This window comes from Haliotis cracherodii, unplaced genomic scaffold (assembly GCF_022045235.1).
Source record: "Haliotis cracherodii isolate W230 unplaced genomic scaffold, xgHalCrac1.p SCAF_12, whole genome shotgun sequence".
Lineage (NCBI taxonomy): Eukaryota > Metazoa > Mollusca > Gastropoda > Lepetellida > Haliotidae > Haliotis > Haliotis cracherodii.
Genome location: NW_027266267.1, coordinates 8,863,993 through 8,885,810, shown reverse-complemented (window position 1 = coordinate 8,885,810; position 21,818 = coordinate 8,863,993). Strand labels below are relative to the sequence as shown.

The 21,818-nt window shown below is 43.5% G+C and overlaps 1 protein-coding gene across 1 annotated transcript in view; it reads left to right on the top strand.

Annotated features, from left to right (window-relative positions):
* LOC139458167 (multidrug resistance-associated protein 1-like) overlaps window positions 1-20,009 on the top strand; it is a 56,865-nt gene extending 36,856 nt beyond the window's left edge. The window contains exons 18-30 of the mRNA XM_071239499.1: window positions 1,240-1,429; window positions 3,038-3,119; window positions 3,678-3,789; window positions 6,120-6,351; window positions 7,344-7,654; window positions 8,832-9,031; window positions 11,788-11,911; window positions 12,582-12,683; window positions 13,554-13,700; window positions 14,645-14,803; window positions 15,271-15,437; window positions 16,258-16,452; window positions 19,898-20,009. Of these exons, the coding sequence (XP_071095600.1) occupies window positions 1,240-1,429; window positions 3,038-3,119; window positions 3,678-3,789; window positions 6,120-6,351; window positions 7,344-7,654; window positions 8,832-9,031; window positions 11,788-11,911; window positions 12,582-12,683; window positions 13,554-13,700; window positions 14,645-14,803; window positions 15,271-15,437; window positions 16,258-16,452; window positions 19,898-20,009 (2,133 nt within the window). The remainder of the gene's footprint in view (window positions 1-1,239; window positions 1,430-3,037; window positions 3,120-3,677; window positions 3,790-6,119; window positions 6,352-7,343; window positions 7,655-8,831; window positions 9,032-11,787; window positions 11,912-12,581; window positions 12,684-13,553; window positions 13,701-14,644; window positions 14,804-15,270; window positions 15,438-16,257; window positions 16,453-19,897) is intronic.
* The last annotated feature ends 1,809 nt before the right edge of the window (window positions 20,010-21,818 follow it).

The following is a 21,818-nucleotide window of genomic DNA, read 5'->3' as shown; positions in this document are numbered from 1 at the left end:
AGCTATTGTCACTCTTCCTTGGCCGGCCTGTAGTCGGGATCTTAATCCGATTGAGCATCTCTGGGAAATTCTTGGCCGGAAAATCAGACATCGTGATCCTCCAGTTCAAAATCTCGCTGGACTTGAAGCTGCACTTCATGAAGAATTGATCCGTTTGCCTCAGAGAAGGATTCAACGACTTGTAATGAGTCTTAGGCGTAGGGTTGAAGCTGTGGTCAATATCCGTCGATCATACACACGTTACTGACGTTTCTGTCTTGCAATAAGCTCTGCACTCTCTAGGGTGTCTATGTGACACCTGATATGGTCTGCTGATATCATGACAGTTACATGACAAAAAATGTTTTTCAATGTTTTCTAATCCTTCAATTTCTGGTCTTCGGTAACATTCCTCAGCACGACACCATATCAGACAATTCCGCATCTGCCTCTCAGTCAGTTGAGGACGTTTTACTGGTCTTCTGGCGTTATAACCAGCCGCTCTGAGGCGACGCCTTACGGTCATTGTCGAGAGTCTCTGATGGGTAATCCACTGCAGTCTTAAATCTGTTGAAGTGACAAATGGATTTCGTCTGACTATCCTGAAAAGACGTCTATCCTCTCTGTTAGAGGTCTTTCGTGGTCTACCAGACCTATGCCTGTCATTGACATCATTGGTTTGACCATGTTCGACAACCAAACGAGTGATAACACTGTGATGACGACCAATTTGTCTTGCAATGGCCCTGCATGACATGCCAGCATTTTTCATGCCTATCATTTGCCATCTTTCAGCGTTCATTAACTTTCTCCTCACCATGGCTGATTTTCAACCTCTGTTGGAAGGGTAATCTCACACAGGAGCAAAATGCAACCACGTGTCTGAAACTTGAATTTCACTATTTATAGGGTAGGGAACTGCAGCGACGCGTAAAGCACGCTTTCCTTGTGGTATTTCGACAAATTTGGGTTCATGAAACTATGGAAGCCTAATTCAGCCATACATCATCATATTTCGTATTTCTGATTCCCACACGTGAAATCAAGAGACTATGAATATGGTGGTGCTTAACTTTTGTGCATGTGTATATTTTTTCCAGTTTCTGTTCTACCAGCGTTGCAGTGTCAGCGTGTTGGTGACCCATTGTGTCCTTCGTTTGTCTGATTGGTTATAAGTACGATGGTCTTGCAGACTCGACTGTTGGTGACCCATCGTGTCCTTCGTTTGTCTGATTGGTTATAAGTATGATGTTTTTGCAGACTCGACTGTTGGTGACCCATGGTGTGCACTGGCTGCCGATGACGGACATGGTCGTGGTGCTGGTGGACGGGGAGATCACGGAGATGGGGACATATGACGAGCTCCTGAGTCACGACGGAGCCTTCGCCCAGTTCCTGAAGACCTACCTCACCCAGGAGGACAGCCCCAAACAGGAAGTCGACCCCCAGAGTCAGTAAACATGAAATGTTTAACAGAAAATACATTATCAGCAATTGTATGTTGCTATTTGGAATATTTATTTGTTATAGAATATTATAGAATATGATATAGCATTATAGTTTCGTTTTTGAAGTCCATCTGAAATTGATGTGCACATTTAAGTCAACCCGTCGGGACTCAACAACCAGCAACCTCTGTTTTGCGTAAGAGGCGACTTATTGGATCGTGTGGTCAGGTTCGTTGAAGTGGTTGTGGCGTGTCATCGCACTCTGATAGTTGGGAACTAATTTGTCTTGTCCAGACTCTAATATTTCAAGTCCTCTTCATACTGCTGGAAAAAATCTGAATGTGACGTTACACAACGAACATATATACACTTTTGTGTAATGTGGAAGTATGTGTGTGTTTGAATATTAATGTGTTCATATAGGATATATTTTAGATCTGTGAATGTTAGGCTTATGATGATGGAAAACACACATACATGTCACATGTTTTCATATTTCTACCTATAAATAAAAACTACGAAGGCATTACTTCTTTTAGTGACATTTGAAGTTGTAAGATGAACACGGGAGATAGTCCTGCTGAAATACAACTTCTTTATTACAATGAGTACGACGTTTCGGTGTTGATACTAACACTGTTATTAAGCAATTGATGTACAACAATGTGAAGTAGGAAGTATATACATGTGGATAATTGATGTTTATACAAGATTGAATGATGATAGATTGAGGTTGAAGTATTAAACCTGATGATGTACTGTTGGAGTAAATATTATTAGCAATCCATGATAGTAAACAGTGCCTTTATTGGGCGTCAATATTAAGATGAGAAGAACTAAGATGGACAATATCAATACGCTTATGGTTGATTAGGGATGACCTCATGGTTAGGATGTAATAACCTTGATCTCTTTTGATGGCCTGTTGCTGGAGTCTTTGGACGCAAAGAGCATCTAGGAGTTGACTGATCTTGTAGTCCCAACAGATGTTGTGGGCTGGATGGGCGTAGAGATAGTCAGAGATAGCAGATTTGGAGTCTTTCTACTGTACTGAGTTTGGATGTTCCTTTATATCTACTGGGAGATGTATGGTAACACACTCAGGATTAATTCGTCTAAATGATCAGAAACAACGCTTCAGTATTTATTTTCCCCGGAATGTGGAAGTAGTCCGTCAGTGTTAGCATCATTTCAAGAATACCGTCTCGTGAAAAACATAAGAACGTCAAATTGTGACGTTGATACATTCATGAACGTCAGTGTCTCGGTTATGTGACCGGCCTCTCGTCAAATTGAAAATCCGTACATCTTGTAAACTTCATTTAAAATATTATATGTATATGAAATATATTTCGCATTCTGTACCTCACTTGCTTGATAACGGTGTTAGCATCTACACTGCAACGTTGCGCGCATTGTAATATATAAGTTTTATATCCATACAACTATATCCCTTGTTTAAGAAGTCATTGTGGGAGTTATTTTTAGGCTTATGATGCTGGAAAAAACACATATACATATCACATGCGATCATATTTCTCCATATAAATGAAACCAACCAAGTTATTGTCTCAATTACTATTGCTTCAATAACTACCATCGTATTGCAGTTCAAGAGATGAAGTCTAAGATCCGTCACAGGTTGGAATCTGTCACGTCAGACGGATCAACTTTAGAGGACGAAGTCACAAGGTGAAAGATAACGTTTCTAGTTCACTATGAACAATGTCAAGTCATTAATGGTTTTCAACAGCCTTGGTGTTGGATTTAAGTAACAAAATATCAGGGGCCTGTACAAAATATTTTTTTATCTCTGTTTTCCGAGATGCCTTTAATCAACTTGCTATACTTCTGACGATTGCCAACTGGATTTCAGTTGTGACGTTATTAGGCCACTTGTTTCTGTAGGTCTTCCAGCCTACTTGTATGACTCGTTAAGTCGCCATGGTTAAGTCAATGGGTGTTATAATTTGTTAGTGATGTTCCAAACTTAGAATAATCGGCAGCTATTGATAAATGAAGTGGTTAATTGTAAGTGTCAATAATTACTTTTTGCAGTCAAAGAAAATAAACTCTGAAATCATTGAAGAAATCTGTATGTACTGACACAGAAACATATAATTCATAATTTAGTCATAATTGACTTAACACCAATACATTATTTACTCTTGAGTAACATATATTTGTCTCAGTACGTTGTTACAACATTGCTACCTGAGCGCAGATATCAAATTTTTTTCTCTTTATCAGCATTTTGACCCGGCAGACGTCAGTAGTGACTGAAGAAGGCAAGAAGTTGACAGCCCAAGCCAAGGCTGGAGGTGACAAGCTGATCCAGGAGGAGAAGTCTGAGACGGGCAGGGTCAGTTGAAGGTGGAACACATTGTCAGGGCTGTTGGTAGAACACATTGTCTGGGCTGTTGGTAAGCACATTGTATGGGCTTTCTGGTGGAACACATTGGCAGGGCTTCTGGTGGAGCACATTGTCAGCGCTTCTGGTGGAACACATTGTCAGGGTCCCTGGTGGAACACATTGTCAGGGCTTCTGGTGGAATACATTGTCAGGGCTTTCTGGTAGAACACATTGTCAGGGTCCCTGGTAGAACACATTGTCAGGGTCCCTGGTAGAACACATTGTCAGGGCTTCTGGTGGAACACATTGTCAGGGCTTCTGGTGGAACACATTGTCAGGGCTTCTGGTAGAACACATTGTCAGGGCTTCTGGTAGAACACATTGTCAGGGCTTCTGGTGGAACACATTGTCAGGGTCCCTGGTAGAACACATTGGCAGGGTTTCTGGTGGAACACATTGTCAGGGCTTTCTGGTAGAACACATTGTCAGGGTCCCTGGTAGAACACATTGTCAGGGTCCCTGGTAGAACACATTGTCAGGGTCCCTGGTGGAACACATTGTCAGGGCTTCTGGTAGAACACATTGTCAGGGCTTCTGGTGGAACACATTGTCAGGGCTTCTGGTAGAACACATTGTCAGGGCTTCTGGTAGAACACATTGTCAGGGCTTCTGGTGGAACACATTGTCAGGGCTTCTGTTGGAACACATTGTCAGGGTCCCTGGTTGAACACATTGTCAGGGTCCCTGGTGGAACACATTGTCAGGGCTTTCTGGTGGAACACATTGTCAGGGCTTCTGGTAGAACACATTGTCAGGGCTTCTGTTGGAACACATTGTCAGGGTCCCTGGTGGAACACATTGTCAGGGCTTCTGGTGGAACACATTGTCAGGGTCCCTGGTGGAACACATTGTCAGGGTTTCTGGTGGAACACATTGTCAGCGCTTCTGGTGGAACACATTGTCAGGGCTTCTGGTAGAACACATTGTCAGGGCTTCTGGTGGAACACATTGTCAGGGTCCCTGGTGGAACACATTGTCAGAGTCCCTGGTGGAACACATTGTCAGGGCTCTCTGGTAGAAGACATTGTCAGGGCTTTCTGGTGGAACACATTGTCAGGGCTTCTGGTGGAACACATTGTCAGGGTCCCTGGTGGAACACATTGTCAGGGTCCCTGGTGGAACACATTGTCAGGGTCCCTGGTGGAACACATTGTCAGGGTCCCTGGTGGAACACATTGTCAGGGCTTCTGTTGGAACACATTGTCAGGGTCCCTGGTGGAACACATTGTCAGGGTTTCTGGTGGAACACATTGTCAGGGCTTCTGTTGGAACACATTGTCAGGGTCCCTGGTGGAACACATTGTCAGGGCTTTCTGGTGGAACACATTGTCAGGGCTTCTGGTTGAACACATTGTCAGGGTTTTCTGGTACAACACATTGTCTGGGCTTTCTGTTGGAACACATTGTCAGGGTTCTCTGGTAGGACACATTGTCAGGGTTTTCTGATGGACCACATTATCAGGGTTTCTGGTGGAACACATTCTCAGGGCTTTCTGGTAGAAGACATTGTCAGGGCTTTCTGGTAGAGCACATTGTCAGGGCTTCTGGTAGGACACATTGTCAGGGTTTTCTGGTAGAACACATTGTCAGGGCTTCTGGTAGAACACATTCTCTGGGCTTTCTGGTAGAACACATTGTCAGGGCTTCTGGTAGAACACATTGTCTGGGCTTTCTGTTGGAACACATTGTCAGGGCTCTCTGGTAGAAGACATTGTCAGGGTTTTCTGGTAGAACACATTGTCAGGGCTTTCTGTTGGAACACATTGTCAGGGCTCTCTGGTAGAAGACATTGTCAGGGTTTTCTGGTAGAACACATTGTCAGGGCTTCTGGTAGAACACATTGTCAGGGTTTTCTGATGGAACACATTGTCAGGGCTTCTGGTGGAACACATTGTCAGGGTTTTCTGATGGACCACATTATCAGGGCTTCTGGTGGAACACATTGTCAAGGCTTCTGGTAGAACACATTGTCAGGGCTGTTGGTAGAACACATAGTTAGGGTTTTCTTGTAGAACACATTGTCAGGGCTTCTGGTAGAACACATTGTCAGGGCTTTCTGGTGGAACACATTGTCAGGGCTTCTGGTGGAACACATTGTCAGGGCTTCTGGTGGAACACATTGTCAGGAATTCTGGTGGAACACATTGTCAGGGCTACTGGTAGAACACGTTGTCAGGTTTGAACACATTGTTAGGTCTTTCTGCGGAACACATTTTGAGAATATACTTGAAAATGTTTCAGCAATGTCACATTCATCGTCACCACACTCTCTGCTTCAGGTGAAGTTCTCCGTGTTCATGGACTACGCTAAAGCCATCGGGGGCTTCACCACCTTCTTCATTTTCTTCATCTTCGCCATATACCAGGCGGCCACCATGGCCTCCAACGTCTGGATCAGTGTTTGGACAGGGGACGCACTGCTGAAGAACTTAAGTTTGGTCAACACTTCCGACTATCAGAACAAGAACACTATGTACCTCGGAGTTTTCGGGGCCTTCGGGTGCATCCAGGGTAGGTTTACACACCAAACTGTCAAACCAACAACACCACACACCTCAGTGTCCACGGTGCTTCAGAATGTCTGCAGGGTTACTCTATAAACCCAACTGCCAGACCAAGAACCTCAGTGTCTACGGGGCAGCGTATGTTTAAAGGTTTAAACATTTGACCAGAGCATACACTGTTAGAGAAGGAGGTTCAGCTAATGTCCTGGTTGGGAAAGAGAGAAGGGGTTTGAGGCTGGTACTGCTTGGCTGTTTTCTGAATGTGTTTGAAGGAAGGACTGTAATTTAGGGAAGCACTCGGTATGACATTGTGTTTTGCAATGGATTCAAATAAATAGAAGCGAGAAAACTCTTTCCATTTTCATAAGAAATCCCTGTTAAAAGCCGATTGTACAATTCCGACAATATCAAGAGCATGTGTCTCTGAATCACAATGAAATAGTGATGAAACCAGTTTTCGGAAAAAGGTGATCGTATCCTGCCTCACCGGTGGCCCCAGTCACAAACGCATACAAAGGCGGGTCAATTGTTCACCTAAAAACTATATTGATGGAGTATGCCAAATCATTAAGATCCTGTGTTACGGTATCAATGTTCTGCGTTCTGTAATGTTGCTGTCAATTGTAGTCTTTTTGAAGTTAAGACCCATCCATGTACATGTAAAGGAGGGGGCACGGGTGGCCCAGTCGTCTAAGGCGCCGCGATTCGCTGTACAGAGTTGCGTCCCTTGTGCAAGCCAGAAACCTACGATTGTGGCTTCGAATCCCGGTTCGACCCGATTAAGTTTCTAGGTTTGTCAGCACCATACCCGTGCTCGTGGGTTTCACCGAAGTGGTAAACGCCTGAGACCTGCATCAGTTAGGGCTTTCCTCCCACATTAAGCTGACACGCCGCGAAATAACTGGAATACTGTTAAAAGTGACGTTAAACCCAGTCTCACTTACTCACTCACATGTAAAGGACAATCCCCATAGACTTTCTGTTGCCCTGATTTTTCAGCGGTTGTGATACTATTCTACTCCGTCCTGTCCGCTGTGAAAATGGTCAGGGCAGCTAGTAGGATGCATGCCAAGATGCTGTCGAGGGTTCTTAGATCCCCGATGTCCTTCTTCGACACGACCCCCATCGGCCGGATCGTCAACCGCTTCTCTCGGGATGTGGAAACTGTGGACAACAATCTTCCCGCACTCTTCAGGATGTGGATCAACTGTGTGTTCAATGTGACGGGCACCCTCATCGTCATCAGCTACAGTACCCCCATCTTCCTGTCAGTCATCATACCTCTTGCAATACTCTACTATCTGGTGCAGGTACAGTATCCCCATCTCCCTGTCAGTCATCATTCCTCTTGCAATACTCTACTATCTGGTGCAGGTACAGTACCCCCATCTTCCTGTCAGTCATCATTCCTCTTGCAATACTCTACTATCTGGTGCAGGTACAGTACCCCCATCTTCCTGTCAGTCATCATTCCTCTTGCAATACTCTACTATCTGGTGCAGGTACAGTACCCCCATCTTCCTGTCAGTCATCATACCTCTTGCAATACTCTACTATCTGGTGTAGGTACAGTACCCCCATCTTCCTGTCAGTCATCATTCCTCTTGCAATACTCTACTATCTGGTGCAGGTACAGTACCTCATCTTCCTGTCTGTCATCATACCTCTTGCAATACTCTACTATCTGGTGCAGGTACAGTACCCCCATCTTCCTGTCAGTCATCGTACCTCTTGCAATACTCTACTATCTGGTGCAGGTACAGTACCCCCATCTTCCTCTCAGTCATCTTACCTCTTGCAATACTCTACTATCTGGTGCAGCTACAGTACCCCCATCTTCCTGTCAGTCATCATACCTCTTGCAATACTCTACTATCTGGTGCAGGTACAGTACCCCCATCTTCCTGTCAGTCATCATACCTCTTGCAATACTCTACTATCTGGTGCAGGTACAGTACCCCCATCTTCCTGTCTGTCATCATTCCTCTTGCAATACTCTACTATCTGGTGCAGGTACAGTACCCCCATCTTCCTGTCTGTCATCATACCTCTTGCAATACTCTACTATCTGGTGCAAGTACAGTTCCCTTCTACCTGTCTGTCATCATTCCTCTTGCAATACTCTACTATCTGGTGCAGGTACAGTACCCCCATCTTCCTGTCTGTCATCGTACCTCTTGCAATACTCTACTATCTGGTGCAAGTACAGTTCCCTTCTACCTGTCGGTCATTGTCAGAGCACTTGTGTTTGTTGTTTGGCCATGTGTCGTACAATTGTATTACGATTATGTTCTTTAACCATGCACGTAATACAATGGTGTCGCTCGAGCTGCGTCAAGTGTTTACGAGGGACTACTATTTGTTGATTGTGTGGCTGTGACCTTTGAGTATAAAGATTAACTGGATGAAATGAAACTGTTGCGAGAAACCAAGGCGCGACTGCGCTGAGGATGTTATTACATTCTTATTGCTGCTCCGTTTCCTCAGAGATTCTACATACAGACATCTCGTCAGTTGAAGCGGCTGGAATCAACCACGAGATCTCCCATTTATTCTCATTTTGGAGAGACAATCACTGGTGCGTCATCTATACGTGCGTACAACGTCACCGACAGATTCATCAAGAAATCCTCAGAAAGAGTGGACAAGAACTTGACTTTCTTCTCTGCATGGCTGGCCTCCAACAGGTGACGTGTTCCATCACATGATGTTTATTTCTAGCTGGGAAGGATGTCTTTGTCCTTCTATTATGCACACAACTAAACATTTCTTCCTGGGGCGACCCATGTAATTCTCATGCACTCTAGAATTAAACATTGATTCCTTTGACCGTCCATGTAATTATTATTAAGGACATACTCTAGATCTGCACATTGTTTCCTTGGGCTATCATTTCCACTCCACAATTGAACATAAATTCCTTTGACTGTCCATATAATTATTATTAAGGACATACTCTAGATCTGAACATTGCTTCCTTGGGCTATCATTTCCACTCCGGAATTGAACATAGATTCCTTGGACCGTCCATGTAATTATTATTAAGGACATACTCTAGATCTGCACATTGCTTCCTAGGGCGGTCCTTGTCCGTCGTAGTATGGGAGTGGTGACTTAACTTTCTCTGAAACCCATTTCATCCCATTGTCAATTTGGTGCATGACGTCATGTCCCGGTATGGCGTCGTCAGTTAAATTTAGCAGCACATATGAATTTGGAGGGAAATCTGTAATTTCGCACCTTGTCATCGATTTGCGCACTAACACCAGCGCACTAAATTAAATATAAATATTATGACAAACGTCTTTGTTGCTTGTCTTTTTATTTTGGATATTATTTTTCATTTTGGTTAGAAAAGTTCTTCAGCAACCCTTGCTTGTCGAAAGTGGCAACTAACGGGACCGGGTGGTCAGGCTCGCTGACTAGGTTGATGCATGTCATCGTACACCAATTGATATCAGTTCTTCTAATGATTGGTCCAGCCTTGATTAAGTATAGCTGGAGTGCGGCTTTAAACAGCAAACGTACACGTAAATGGATACATTGATTAAACAATATATTTTAGAACTAACTAACTACCTAATAGTAACAATTATTACATATGGGGTTAGAAATAACCGAATTCATAAAAATCGTGTGTGCACTAGTGCAAATATCCCTTCTCGTGCACTAGTGTATTGTTTTCTTAATTGAAATCTTATTTGTGACGTCAGGTCAGAATGGCGCCACACTAGAAACGACTTCATTCGACAATTTTTTAAAAATTGTGTTTTTAGGACAGCGGTGTATAACATTCCTAAAGGGGATGTCAAACGGTTTAAGAAATAATGGGTAATAAGGGAATTATTGCACTCACATGTGTGTCATACTGATTTTACTAAACTCGTGAAAGAATCCATGTATTACCCTCGCTCTCGCTCGGGAAATACAAGAATTCTGACAATCCTTTCGTAATATCAGTATGACACATGCTGGTTTTAAGAATCTCTTTATGTTGTATTTTGATGACACTTTCTTAGAAAGGTATTGTAAGTTCATAACTGAGGGAAAGTTGAATACTCTTAGAGAAACAGAGGTCCCTAGTTGCACTAACTCTGACTTTGTCTGCATGATAGCTATCATCTTCCCGAGGCAAGCGCGTTAACTGACTTTATAAACCTCCAGTGATGCATTACCATTGTTACAACAGGTTGTTCTTTTCTCCGAAAATCCCTCTTCACACGGGATTCTCGAGCTGTGCGCTTTTGACTGAGAACTTGAGTGCTACAATTGAAATTTCAGAATTAAAGTTGTCATGTAAACAAAAAAGCATCTTCATATCTGTCGGTTTATAAGTCAGATATAAACCTTCTCCTATGGCTATCCGTGAAAATAATGCACTCCCGCGCAGGAAAAGACCTTGGGCCTACGGCCCGCGGGCTTTTCCTTGCCGGACTGCATTATTTTGACGGATAGCCCGCGGAGGCGGTTTATATCCTATACATAAAAATCCAGTTTCCACCCTTGCCGAACTAGGCTGGTATTATGGAGTTACAGTTTGGCTGGACTAACGAGTCTATGCATGGTCCAATCAAAATCGCGCAACGAAATCGAAATCAGGTTAGTAAACTGTCATGCAGATTTCGGTCGATTGCAGGATTTGCAAAGCATGTGCACCGCCATCTTGTTGTTCACAGATATTTTCCAAATCTTTTTATGTTTTTAATCAAGGTGCTCACATGATTTGATGCTTTTCGCGATGTAAGGCCCGTTTTATCACAATATAGAAAGTGATTATCGACCAGATCGTCTTGACTGGGCGCCACCATTTCATTTTGTTTGAAGCAAATGCAAGTGATACGAGAGGGGGAATCTGATTGGTCCATAGGAGAGGCATAGAAGGGACATAACTCGTAATAGCCACTGCTGGCGCTAGGATCGAGCCCAGGTATTCCGGCCTAGTTCGGCAAGGGTCGAAACTGGACTTTTAAAGTCAGTTAACTCTCTAGCCACGGGAAGATTGATAGCTATGCACACTCAAGTGAACGGTTGTGGACTGATTGCGAAATCTTTTCATAAAGAATCTAGACTGATGAGTTTCCTCATGTCAACGTAGGACGGTCAGGGATGATTCCCCGCGTATGAAAGTGCTCACTTACTTTTTTCTTTCTTTTACTTGAGATTTTACTTTTTATTTTGCAAATTGTGTGAATAGCGTGGGGCAGGACATGTTCACTCTTTTCGTGAACATCTGTTCTCATCACTGATTTTCCATTGTCCATCCATTTAATATCCACAGCTATTTCGCCCATTTCGCAAAATGGAATCTGTTTGCGACTGTAACAGATGTTATATTTGGGATAACACTTTCTCTGTTAAGTACAGATTCTCGTACATTTTGAGGTTGAGGTTATTATCTTGTAGTGATGTTTTATGTTGATAATGAGTTTTGTTTTTATTTCAGGTGGCTTGGGGTGCGCCTGGAGTTTCTTGGCAACACAATCGTTCTGTTTGCTGCTTTATTCTCCGTTATTACGACAAATCTGCCCAGTGGAATTGTGGGTCTGTCTGTATCGTACGCTCTTCAGGTAATGTGGCCTACACTGTGTTTGTTTGGTTGTTTTTTTAAGCCGCATTCAGCAATATTTCAGCAGTATGACGGTGGCTTGGAAATATTCGAGTCTGGACACGACAAATTAGTGATTGATATCAACCAAGTCAGCAAGCCTGACCACCCGATCCCGTTAGTCGCCTTTTACGACAAGCATAGTCGCCTTTTACGGCAAGCATGGGTTGCTGATGACCTATTCTACCCCGGATCTTCACGGGTTTAAAACACCTTCTGTGATCACAACAGAAGAAGAAATGTTAATGAGCACCGTTACGCTGACCGTTCCTTCTTATATGCTGGGGCCAGGAAATACATAATTTGTAATATTAGATTTCGTATTGCAAATAGCACATTAGCTACGCAGCGTCATAATTATCGGTGAGATATCATTTTAGCCATCACAAGACAATAAAAGTCTGGCAGGGCCTATATTATTGAGTTGCTATGGCGTTGAACGTCATATGTTACATATACTCTCTGTTTTCTTTATGAATGTGCGTGGATGGCAATAGTTGGCTAAGGTGCCGTTATTCGCTGTCCAGAGTTACGTCCCTTATGCGTGCCAGAAATCTATAATCGTGGGTTGAAATCCCTCACTCACTCTTTTGTTACTGCATTTATGATCGATGAATTATCTTGTCTTCCAGATCACCCAATCCCTCAGTTGGCTGGTCCGGATGACCTCTGACATTGAGGCTAACATCGTCTCTGTTGAGAGGATGAAGGAATATTCAGAGATACAATCAGAGGTGATGTAAATGTTGGCACACAAATATTTCCTCTTCTCCTTAGACCCAGTACTTGCGGCTCTCTGGAGTAGCGTTCTGTACACAGTGTCCTTGTACCGACAGGTGCTACTTAGATCCAGTACTTGCGGCTCACTGGAGTAGCATACTGTACACAATGTCCTTGTACCGACAGGTGCTCCTTAGACCCAGTACTTGCGGCTCCCTGAAGTAGCATACTGTACACGGTGTTCTTGTACCGACAGGTGCTCCTTAGACCCAGTACTTGCGGCTGGAGTAGCATACTGTACACAGTGTTCTTGTACCGACAGGTGCTCCTTAGACCCAGTACTTGCGGCTCCCTGAAGTAACATACTGTACACGGTGTTCTTGTACCGACAGGTGCTCCTTAGACCCAGTACTTGCGGCAGGAGTAGCATACTGTACACAGTGTTCTTGTACCGACAGGTGCTCCTTAGACCATGTACTTGCGGCTGGAGTAGCATACTGTACACAGTGTCCTTGTACAGATAGGTGCTCCTTAGACCATGTACTTGCGGCTAGAGTAACATACTGTATACAGTGTCCTTGTACCGACAGGTACTCCTTAGACCCAGTACTTGCGGCTCTCTGGAGTAGCATACTGTACATCGTTTTCTTGTACCGACAGGTGCTCCTTAGACCAAGTACTTCTGGCTCTCGAGTAGGTAGCATACTGTAGACAGTGTTCTTGTACCGACATGTTCCCCTTTTATCAACAACAGATCAATGCCATACATAGATATTGCCAGAAGATAAACTGAGAACTCTATTTATTTCCCTGGGGAGTATCATGTCACGATATGACCACGGACGTGGCTGTCTCTCATGTCACATCTTCATCACGAATTTCAGGCTGAGTGGATTGTTCCTTCCCGCCAACCCCCAAGGTCATGGCCAGATGAGGGCAAGGTCACGTTTGACCACTACGAGACCCGATACAGATCTGAACTTGACCTTGTGTTGAAGGGCATCTCCTGTGACATCAACGGGGGGGAAAAGGTAGTGTATGTCTGCATACAAGTAAAACAGTTTTAACCTGTAAAAACACATTTCTGCTGATCAGAGATATTTAAACAATGCTATATATAAAAACAAAGTGGCAAAAGAAAGTGTTCTTAAATTTGATTATGTCTATTTAACCATCACTCATTCCTGTAACAGTTTGTAAAAGGCAGTATGTGGCTGAATAATTTTGTGTAAAAATAAATTGGTTCAATACAGACTAAGAAATTAATTTGCTAACACATGACCCCTACCATGTTTGACATGTTATAACTGTTAACCGATACCTTAACATCGCTACCTTAACATATAGTCAACAGAAAACTAAACATATGATTAAATCCACTGAGAGGTAAGGTTTCTTTTCGAGTGGGAATTGTTTAGCGTACTATAAAATGCGTCCCTGCAGTGTTTTATTGAACGGTAAACAACGACCACTAGTCGTTTATTTCTTACATGGGATATCAACATTTTGCACAGCCTCTTTAAAAATACTTACCCAAATGTTGATATTGCTTCCGATCACGGCATGAAGGACAAGTCCAATTCATAAGCAGGTGTGTTAAGTTTGGTAATTTACGTTCTAACAATCCTCACGTCGATTATGTGTAGATGTGGCGTTAAACAACATTCACTCTCACTAGATTCTCGGAAACTGACAAAGATACCCATATATAAATTGATTCGAGCACTAAGAACTTCTCTAATTTCGCTATAAATCTATTTACGACCAAAATCTCATTCAAGAGCTACCACGTCTAGGTAATGTCCCGTTGAGTAGGAATGTTACCATCACGATCATATTATCCCTTGACAGAACCTCAAACGAAACACAATCATCACTTTATGGAATGTTAAAACGGACATACACAAAGGGAGATAATTCAACAGTCATGTACTGTGCATACCACTAGAAAATATGCGTTCCCCTGTATTTGCAGATTGGCATCGTTGGAAGAACTGGTGCTGGGAAGTCGTCGCTAACGGTGGCGCTGTTCCGGCTGATTGAAGCTGCCGGAGGACGGATCATTGTCGATGGCCGAGCTATTGATGACATGGGTCTGCATGACCTCAGGTCAAAACTCACCATACTCCCACAGGTAAAATACCCGAGACATCATTTCTTTGTTTAAAGATATAACACCCAGGAACACCAACCTTTGGAAATATTACTTAATTAAATAAAGCGACTGAACCCTTTCCATATCCAATAGAAATATGTGCATAAAAGGCAGAACGATGTCAAGAGCATGTGTTTATGAATCCCTATCAAATAGTGATGACACCAGGTGTGCGCGTATCCTGCCCCGTGTCACCCGTCACAAATACATGCAAAGACAAGTCAATTTTCACTGATACGTAAAATTTGGAAATTTCCTTAACACGTTTACCGTAAAACGTTTCGAAAGCTTTACTGAGCTTTACTGAATGTTGTAGCCTTGATCGAACAACCTTTAAGCAAGATTCGTATGATGCTCTTTAACTTACGTTGCTTTATGGTGAATTAATTAAATAAACACTGAGGAAGAATAATTGGGATGCCCAACTGATGTCTGCTTAATTCCAGGACCCTGTCATCTTCTCTGGCACCCTGAGGATGAACCTGGACCCTTTCGACAGCCACAGCGATGAGGATTTGTGGCAGGCATTGGAGCACGCTCATCTCAAGACGTTTGTGACGGAGTTGCCTAGTCAGCTGGAGTACGAGTGTGGAGAAGGTGGACAAAACCTCAGGTAGGTCACGTGTAACTACCTATCTGTGACAAGCGTTAGACCACGCACACCTCACAAAGTTTGTCTCGTCGCTCACTAGTCAGCTGGAGTACGAGTGTGGAGAAGGTGGACAAACCTAAGGAAGGTTCAACGTCAGAAATCCTTCTCCACGGTTGCGACGGGTGCAGTGTTACATCGTGTACCTAGTGACTTTGTGTTGCAGTGTTCGGCAGAGGCAAGGGGTATGTCGATACACTGTTACATAGTATTAATAGTGACTTTGTGATGCAATATTACATCGTAAAACTAGTGACTTTGTGTTGCAGTGTTGGTCAGAGGCAACTGGTATGTCGACGCACTGTTACATAGTATTAATAGTGACTTTGTGATGCAATATTACATCGTAAAACTAGTGACTTTGTGTTGCAGTGTTGGTCAGAGGCAACTGGTATGTCGACGCACTGTTACATAGTATTAATAGTGACTTTGTGATGCAATATTACATCGTAAAACTAGTGACTTTGTGTTGCAGTGTTGGTCAGAGGCAAGGGGTATGTCGATACACTGTTACATAGTATTAATAGTGACTTTGTGATGCAATATTACATCGTAAAACTAGTGACTTTGTGTTGCAGTGTTGGTCAGAGGCAACTGGTATGTCGACGCACTGTTACATAGTATTAATAGTGACTTTGTGATGCAATATTACATCGTAAAACTAGTGACTTTGTGTTGCAGTGTTGGTCAGAGGCAACTGGTATGTCGACGCACTGTTACATAGTATTAATAGTGACTTTGTGATGCAATATTACATCGTAAAACTAGTGACTTTGTGTTGCAGTGTTGGTCAGAGGCAACTGGTGTGCCTGGCCCGGACTCTGCTCAGGAAAACCAAGATTCTGGTCCTAGACGAAGCTACAGCAGCAGTTGACATGGAGACCGATGATCTGATCCAGACCACAATCAAGACAGAGTTCAGGGACTCGACTGTGATCACCATAGCCCACCGACTCAACACCATCATGGACTACGACAGGTGAGTTGTGCATGTGGTTCACTATGATCACCGTAGCTCACCAACACCGTCATGGACTATGACAGGTGAGTTATGCATGTGGTTCACTGTGATCACCGTAGCTCACCAACACCGTCATGGACTACGACAGGTGAGTTATGCATGTGGTTCACTATGATCATCGTAGCTCACCAACACCATCATGGACTACGACAGGTGAGTTATGCATGTGGTTCACTGTGATCACCGTAGCTCACCAACACCGTCATGGACTATGACAGGTGAGTTATACATGTGGTTCACTATGATCACCGTAGCTCACCAACACCGTCATGGACTACGACAGGTGAGTTGTGCATGTGGTTCACTATGATCACTGCAGCTCACCAACACCATCATGGACTACGACAGGTGAGTTGAGCATGTGGTTTACTATGATAACCGTAGCTCACCAACACAATCATGGACTACGACAGGTGAGTTATGCATGTGGTTTACTATGATCGCCGTAGCTCACCAACACCGTCATGGACTACGACAGGTGAGTTATGCATGTGGTTCACTGTGATCATCGTAGCTCACCAACACCGTCATGGACTACGACAGGTGAGTTGAGCATGTGGTTTACTATGATAACCGTAGCTCACCAACACCGTCATGGACTACGACAGGTGAGTTATGCATGTGGTTCACTATGATCACCGTAGCTCACCAACACCGTCATGGACTACGACAGGTGAGTTATGCATGTGGTTCACTATGATCACCGTAGCTCACCAACACCTTCATGGACTACGACAGGTGAGTTCAGCATGTGGTTCACTATGATCACTGTAGCTCACCAACACCGTCATGGACTACGACAGCTGAGTTATGCATGTGGTTCACTATGATCATCGTAGCTCACCAACACCATCATGGACTACGACAGGTGAGTTATGCATGTGGTTCACTATGATCACCGTAGCTCACCAACACCGTCATGGACTACGACAGGTGAGTTGAGCATGTGGTTTACTATGATCGCCGTAGCTCACCAACACCGTCATGGACTACGACAGGTGAGTTGAGCATGTGGTTTACTATGATAACCGTAGCTCACCAACACCGTCATGGACTACGACAGGTGAGTTATGCATGTGGTTCACTATGATCACCGTAGCTCACCAACACCGTCATGGACTACGACAGGTGAGTTGAGCATGTGGTTTACTATGATAACCGTAGCTCACCAACACCATCATGGACTACGACAGGTGAGTTATGCATGTGGTTCACTATGATCACCGTAGCTCACCAACACCGTCATGTACTACGACAGGTGAGTTATGCATGTGGTTCACTATGATCACCGTAGCTCACCAACACCTCCATGGACTACGACAGGTGAGTTCAGCATGTGGTTCACTATGATCACTGTAGCTCACCAACACCGTCATGGACTACGACAGGTGAGTTATGCATGTGGTTCACTATGATCATCGTAGCTCACCAACACAATCATGGACTACGACAGGTGAGTTATGCATGTGGTTCACTATGATCTCCGTAGCTCACCAACACCGTCATGGACTACGACAGGTGAGTTGAGCATGTGGTTTACTATGATCACCGTAGCTCACCAACACCATCATGGACTACGACAGGTGAGTTATGCATGTGGTTCACTATGATCACCGTAGCTCACCAACACCGTCATGGACTACGACAGGTGAGTTGTGCATGTGGTTTACTATGATCGCCGTAGCTCACCAACACCGTCATGGACTACGACAGGTGAGTTGAGCATGTGGTTTGCTATGATAACCGTAGCTCACCAACACCGTCATGGACTACGACAGGTGAGTTATGCATGTGGTTCACTATGATCACCGTAGCTCACCAACACCGTCATGGACTACGACAGGTGAGTTGAGCATGTGGTTTACTATGATAACCGTAGCTCACCAACACCATCATGGACTACGACAGGTGAGTTGAGCATGTGGTTTACTATGATAACCGTAGCTCACCAACACCATCATGGACTACGACAGGTGAGTTATGCATGTGGTTCACTATGATCACCGTAGCTCACCAACACCGTCATGTACTACGACAGGTGAGTTATGCATGTGGTTCACTATGATCACCGTAGCTCACCAACACCTCCATGGACTACGACAGGTGAGTTCAGCATGTGGTTCACTATGATCACTGTAGCTCACCAACACCGTCATGGACTACGACAGGTGAGTTATGCATGTGGTTCACTATGATCATCGTAGCTCACCAACACCATCATGGACTACGACAGGTGAGTTATGCATGTGGTTCACTATGATCACTGTAGCTCACCAACACCGTCATGGACTACGACAGGTGAGTTGAGCAGGTGGTTTACTATGATCACCGTAGCTCACCAACACCATCATGGACTACGACAGGTGAGTTATGCATGTGGTTCACTATGATCACCGTAGCTCACCAACACCGTCATGGACTACGACAGGTGAGTTGTGCATGTGGTTTACTATGATCGCCGTAGCTCACCAACACCGTCATGGACTACGACAGGTGAGTTGAGCATGTGGTTTGCTATGATAACCGTAGCTCACCAACACCATCATGGACTACGACAGGTGAGTTATGCATGTGGTTCACTATGATCACCGTAGCTCACCAACACCATCATGGACTACGACAGGTGAGTTGAGCATGTGGTTTACTATGATAACCGTAGCTCACCAACACCATCATGGACTACGACAGGTGAGTTATGCATGTGGTTCACTATGATCACCGTAGCTCACCAACACCGTCATGGACTACGACAGGTGAGTTGAGCATGTGGTTTGCTATGATAACCGTAGCTCACCAACACCATCATGGACTACGACAGGTGAGTTATGCATGTGGTTCACTATGATAACCGTAGCTCACCAACACCATCATGGACTACGACAGGTGAGTTATGCATGTGGTTCACTATGATAACTGTAGCTCACCAACACCGTCATGGACTACGACAGGTGAGTTATGCATGTGGTTCACTATGATCACCGTAGCTCACCAACACCATCATGGACTACGACAGGTGAGTTATGCATGTGGTTCACTATGATCACCGTAGCTCACCAACACCATCATGGACTACGATAGGTGAGTTGAGCATGTGGTTTGCTATGATAACCGTAGCTCACCAACACCATCATGGACTACGACAGGTGAGTTGTGCATGTGGTTCACTGTGATCACCGTAGCTCACCAACACCGTCATGTACTACGACAGGTGAGTTGTGCTTGTGGTTCACTATGATCACCGTAGCTCACCAAAACCGTCATGGACTTTAATGACTACGTGACATGTGCATAAGTGGGGGACCTGTTATTGGGAGTTCCATAGATGATCTAACTTTATATTTAGTTGATGATTTATGTGATTCAAATGGATTTCTTTTGGTAAACCTTATGTTGCTGTTTCCAGAATCCTAGTGCTTGACCAAGGGCTGGTCAAAGAGTTCGACACACCGGCAGCTCTCCTGACAGATAAACAAAGCGTCTTCTATGGAATGGCCAAAGATGCAAACCTGGTGTAGATCTCGCCATTGTGGATCAGGTGTCATTAGACATCTTTGATTTGATTTTACGATATCAGTGATCAATTTATTGACAGCTTTCATCAATCTTGTGGGGCATGTTTCATCCACCTAAGGACATATCTGATCTGTCTCTGGACAACGATGATATAACTATTGACAGCTTTGATCCAGTTATGGGCAACATTCTCATCCTTATTTAGTCAGTGTACGGATATCCTTGATTCATATGAATACATCTTTGATACTTCCTTGGGCGTCTATAATTAACAAACCGATATTTCCTTGCATTACTCATGATTAAATGCTCTCTTCAAAGTATTGTCGATCCACATCTTTGCATCATTTCAAAATAGTTGTGGATAGTTATGCAGATAACTGACACGTGACATCTCTGTGGAATTGTTGCAGACATCTACTATCTATCGTCTTTATGAACCAGAAGTGTACGTGATCAACGCTGTGCCTTTGCTTGCAATATAAGCTACAGTATGAAATATTTCATGTTGAATATGCCATGTTCAGTTCTTCAATAGAAAGTGATTTGACTCCACACATTTACACTATAAAAATGGCCCAGAAATCACCAGGAACCAAAGTGAGGCCACCAGACTGGAGACCGTGGGGACGATACGTCTGCTATCTGCACGGCTCCCCAGCAGGATTTACACCATCCCTTCAGCAGCTTGTGATGGTACGCAATTTAGCCATCGGTTAAAATAAATGAATATATTACGTTTAAAAGTGAGGTATGAATAAATGTACTTTGAACGATGTGGTCTTACATGTCCTTTCATTAACCATCTAGGTTACAAATTATACATTACCAATATAAAATATAACTATTTAAACAATTCAAAATTTATCAAGAAGTATTTATCACGTATAAGTGGATGCTGACAAGAAATATTCTTAATGGCCCGAAGACAGGACAGGAAATCAGAAAAGATAATGAACTGTTTATGTTTAGATTGAGTATTTATATAACTGATACTGCTGTAAAAATTGAACTGTCATTGGGTAATCTGGATGATATGGTTCTGGATCCAAAGACTGTGGCATTAGCTACTCTGTCACCATCCTTGGACCCATCGCTAAATATAGATTTGTATGTATCGTAGTTGTTTCTTAATTGATTATATACTTGCTGATACATTATTTTATTAGTGTCTAATTTCTTAAGTTAAGTTAACGAGAGATCTACTTGTGGCTTTACCACTTGCCACTGAGGAGACGACATGATTTTGGTGGGAGAGTTTAATTTTGATCAGCAGAAAGGTCAGGTTTGATTCTTAATTCAAGGGGTGGAATAAGGGATTGTTTCTCATGATACTGATTCTCATACAGAGGAGTAAAAACGCACTCATGAACTGGATTCGATTAATTAGAAAAAACGTTTTGCCAGTCATTGTAATGGTAGGATTTTCCGCCGTTGTTTTAACGATGTGCGATACTAGCCAATATTAATACTCATCAATGAGTTAGCTTAAAACATTGGTTGAAGATTGTTACATACATAGATTATGATAGGAATTACATGTCATACAGGGGCAATTATTTTAATTACTTTTCAGAGGTTCAAGTTAATTTGTCAAAATAAAAGCAAATGACATTTAAAGTCTCTTGAGGAAACAATATATGAGCTGGACATCCTCATTGCTAACATCTATGTAAGATTTGGGGGTAAGACCTTTAGGCAAGAGGTAGGCATTTCCATAGGCATCAGCTGCGTTCCCTCTCTTGCTGATCTGGATGCCGGTTCACGAAAGCCTCTTAGCGTTACGACCTCCAAACCGCTACGACAGGGTT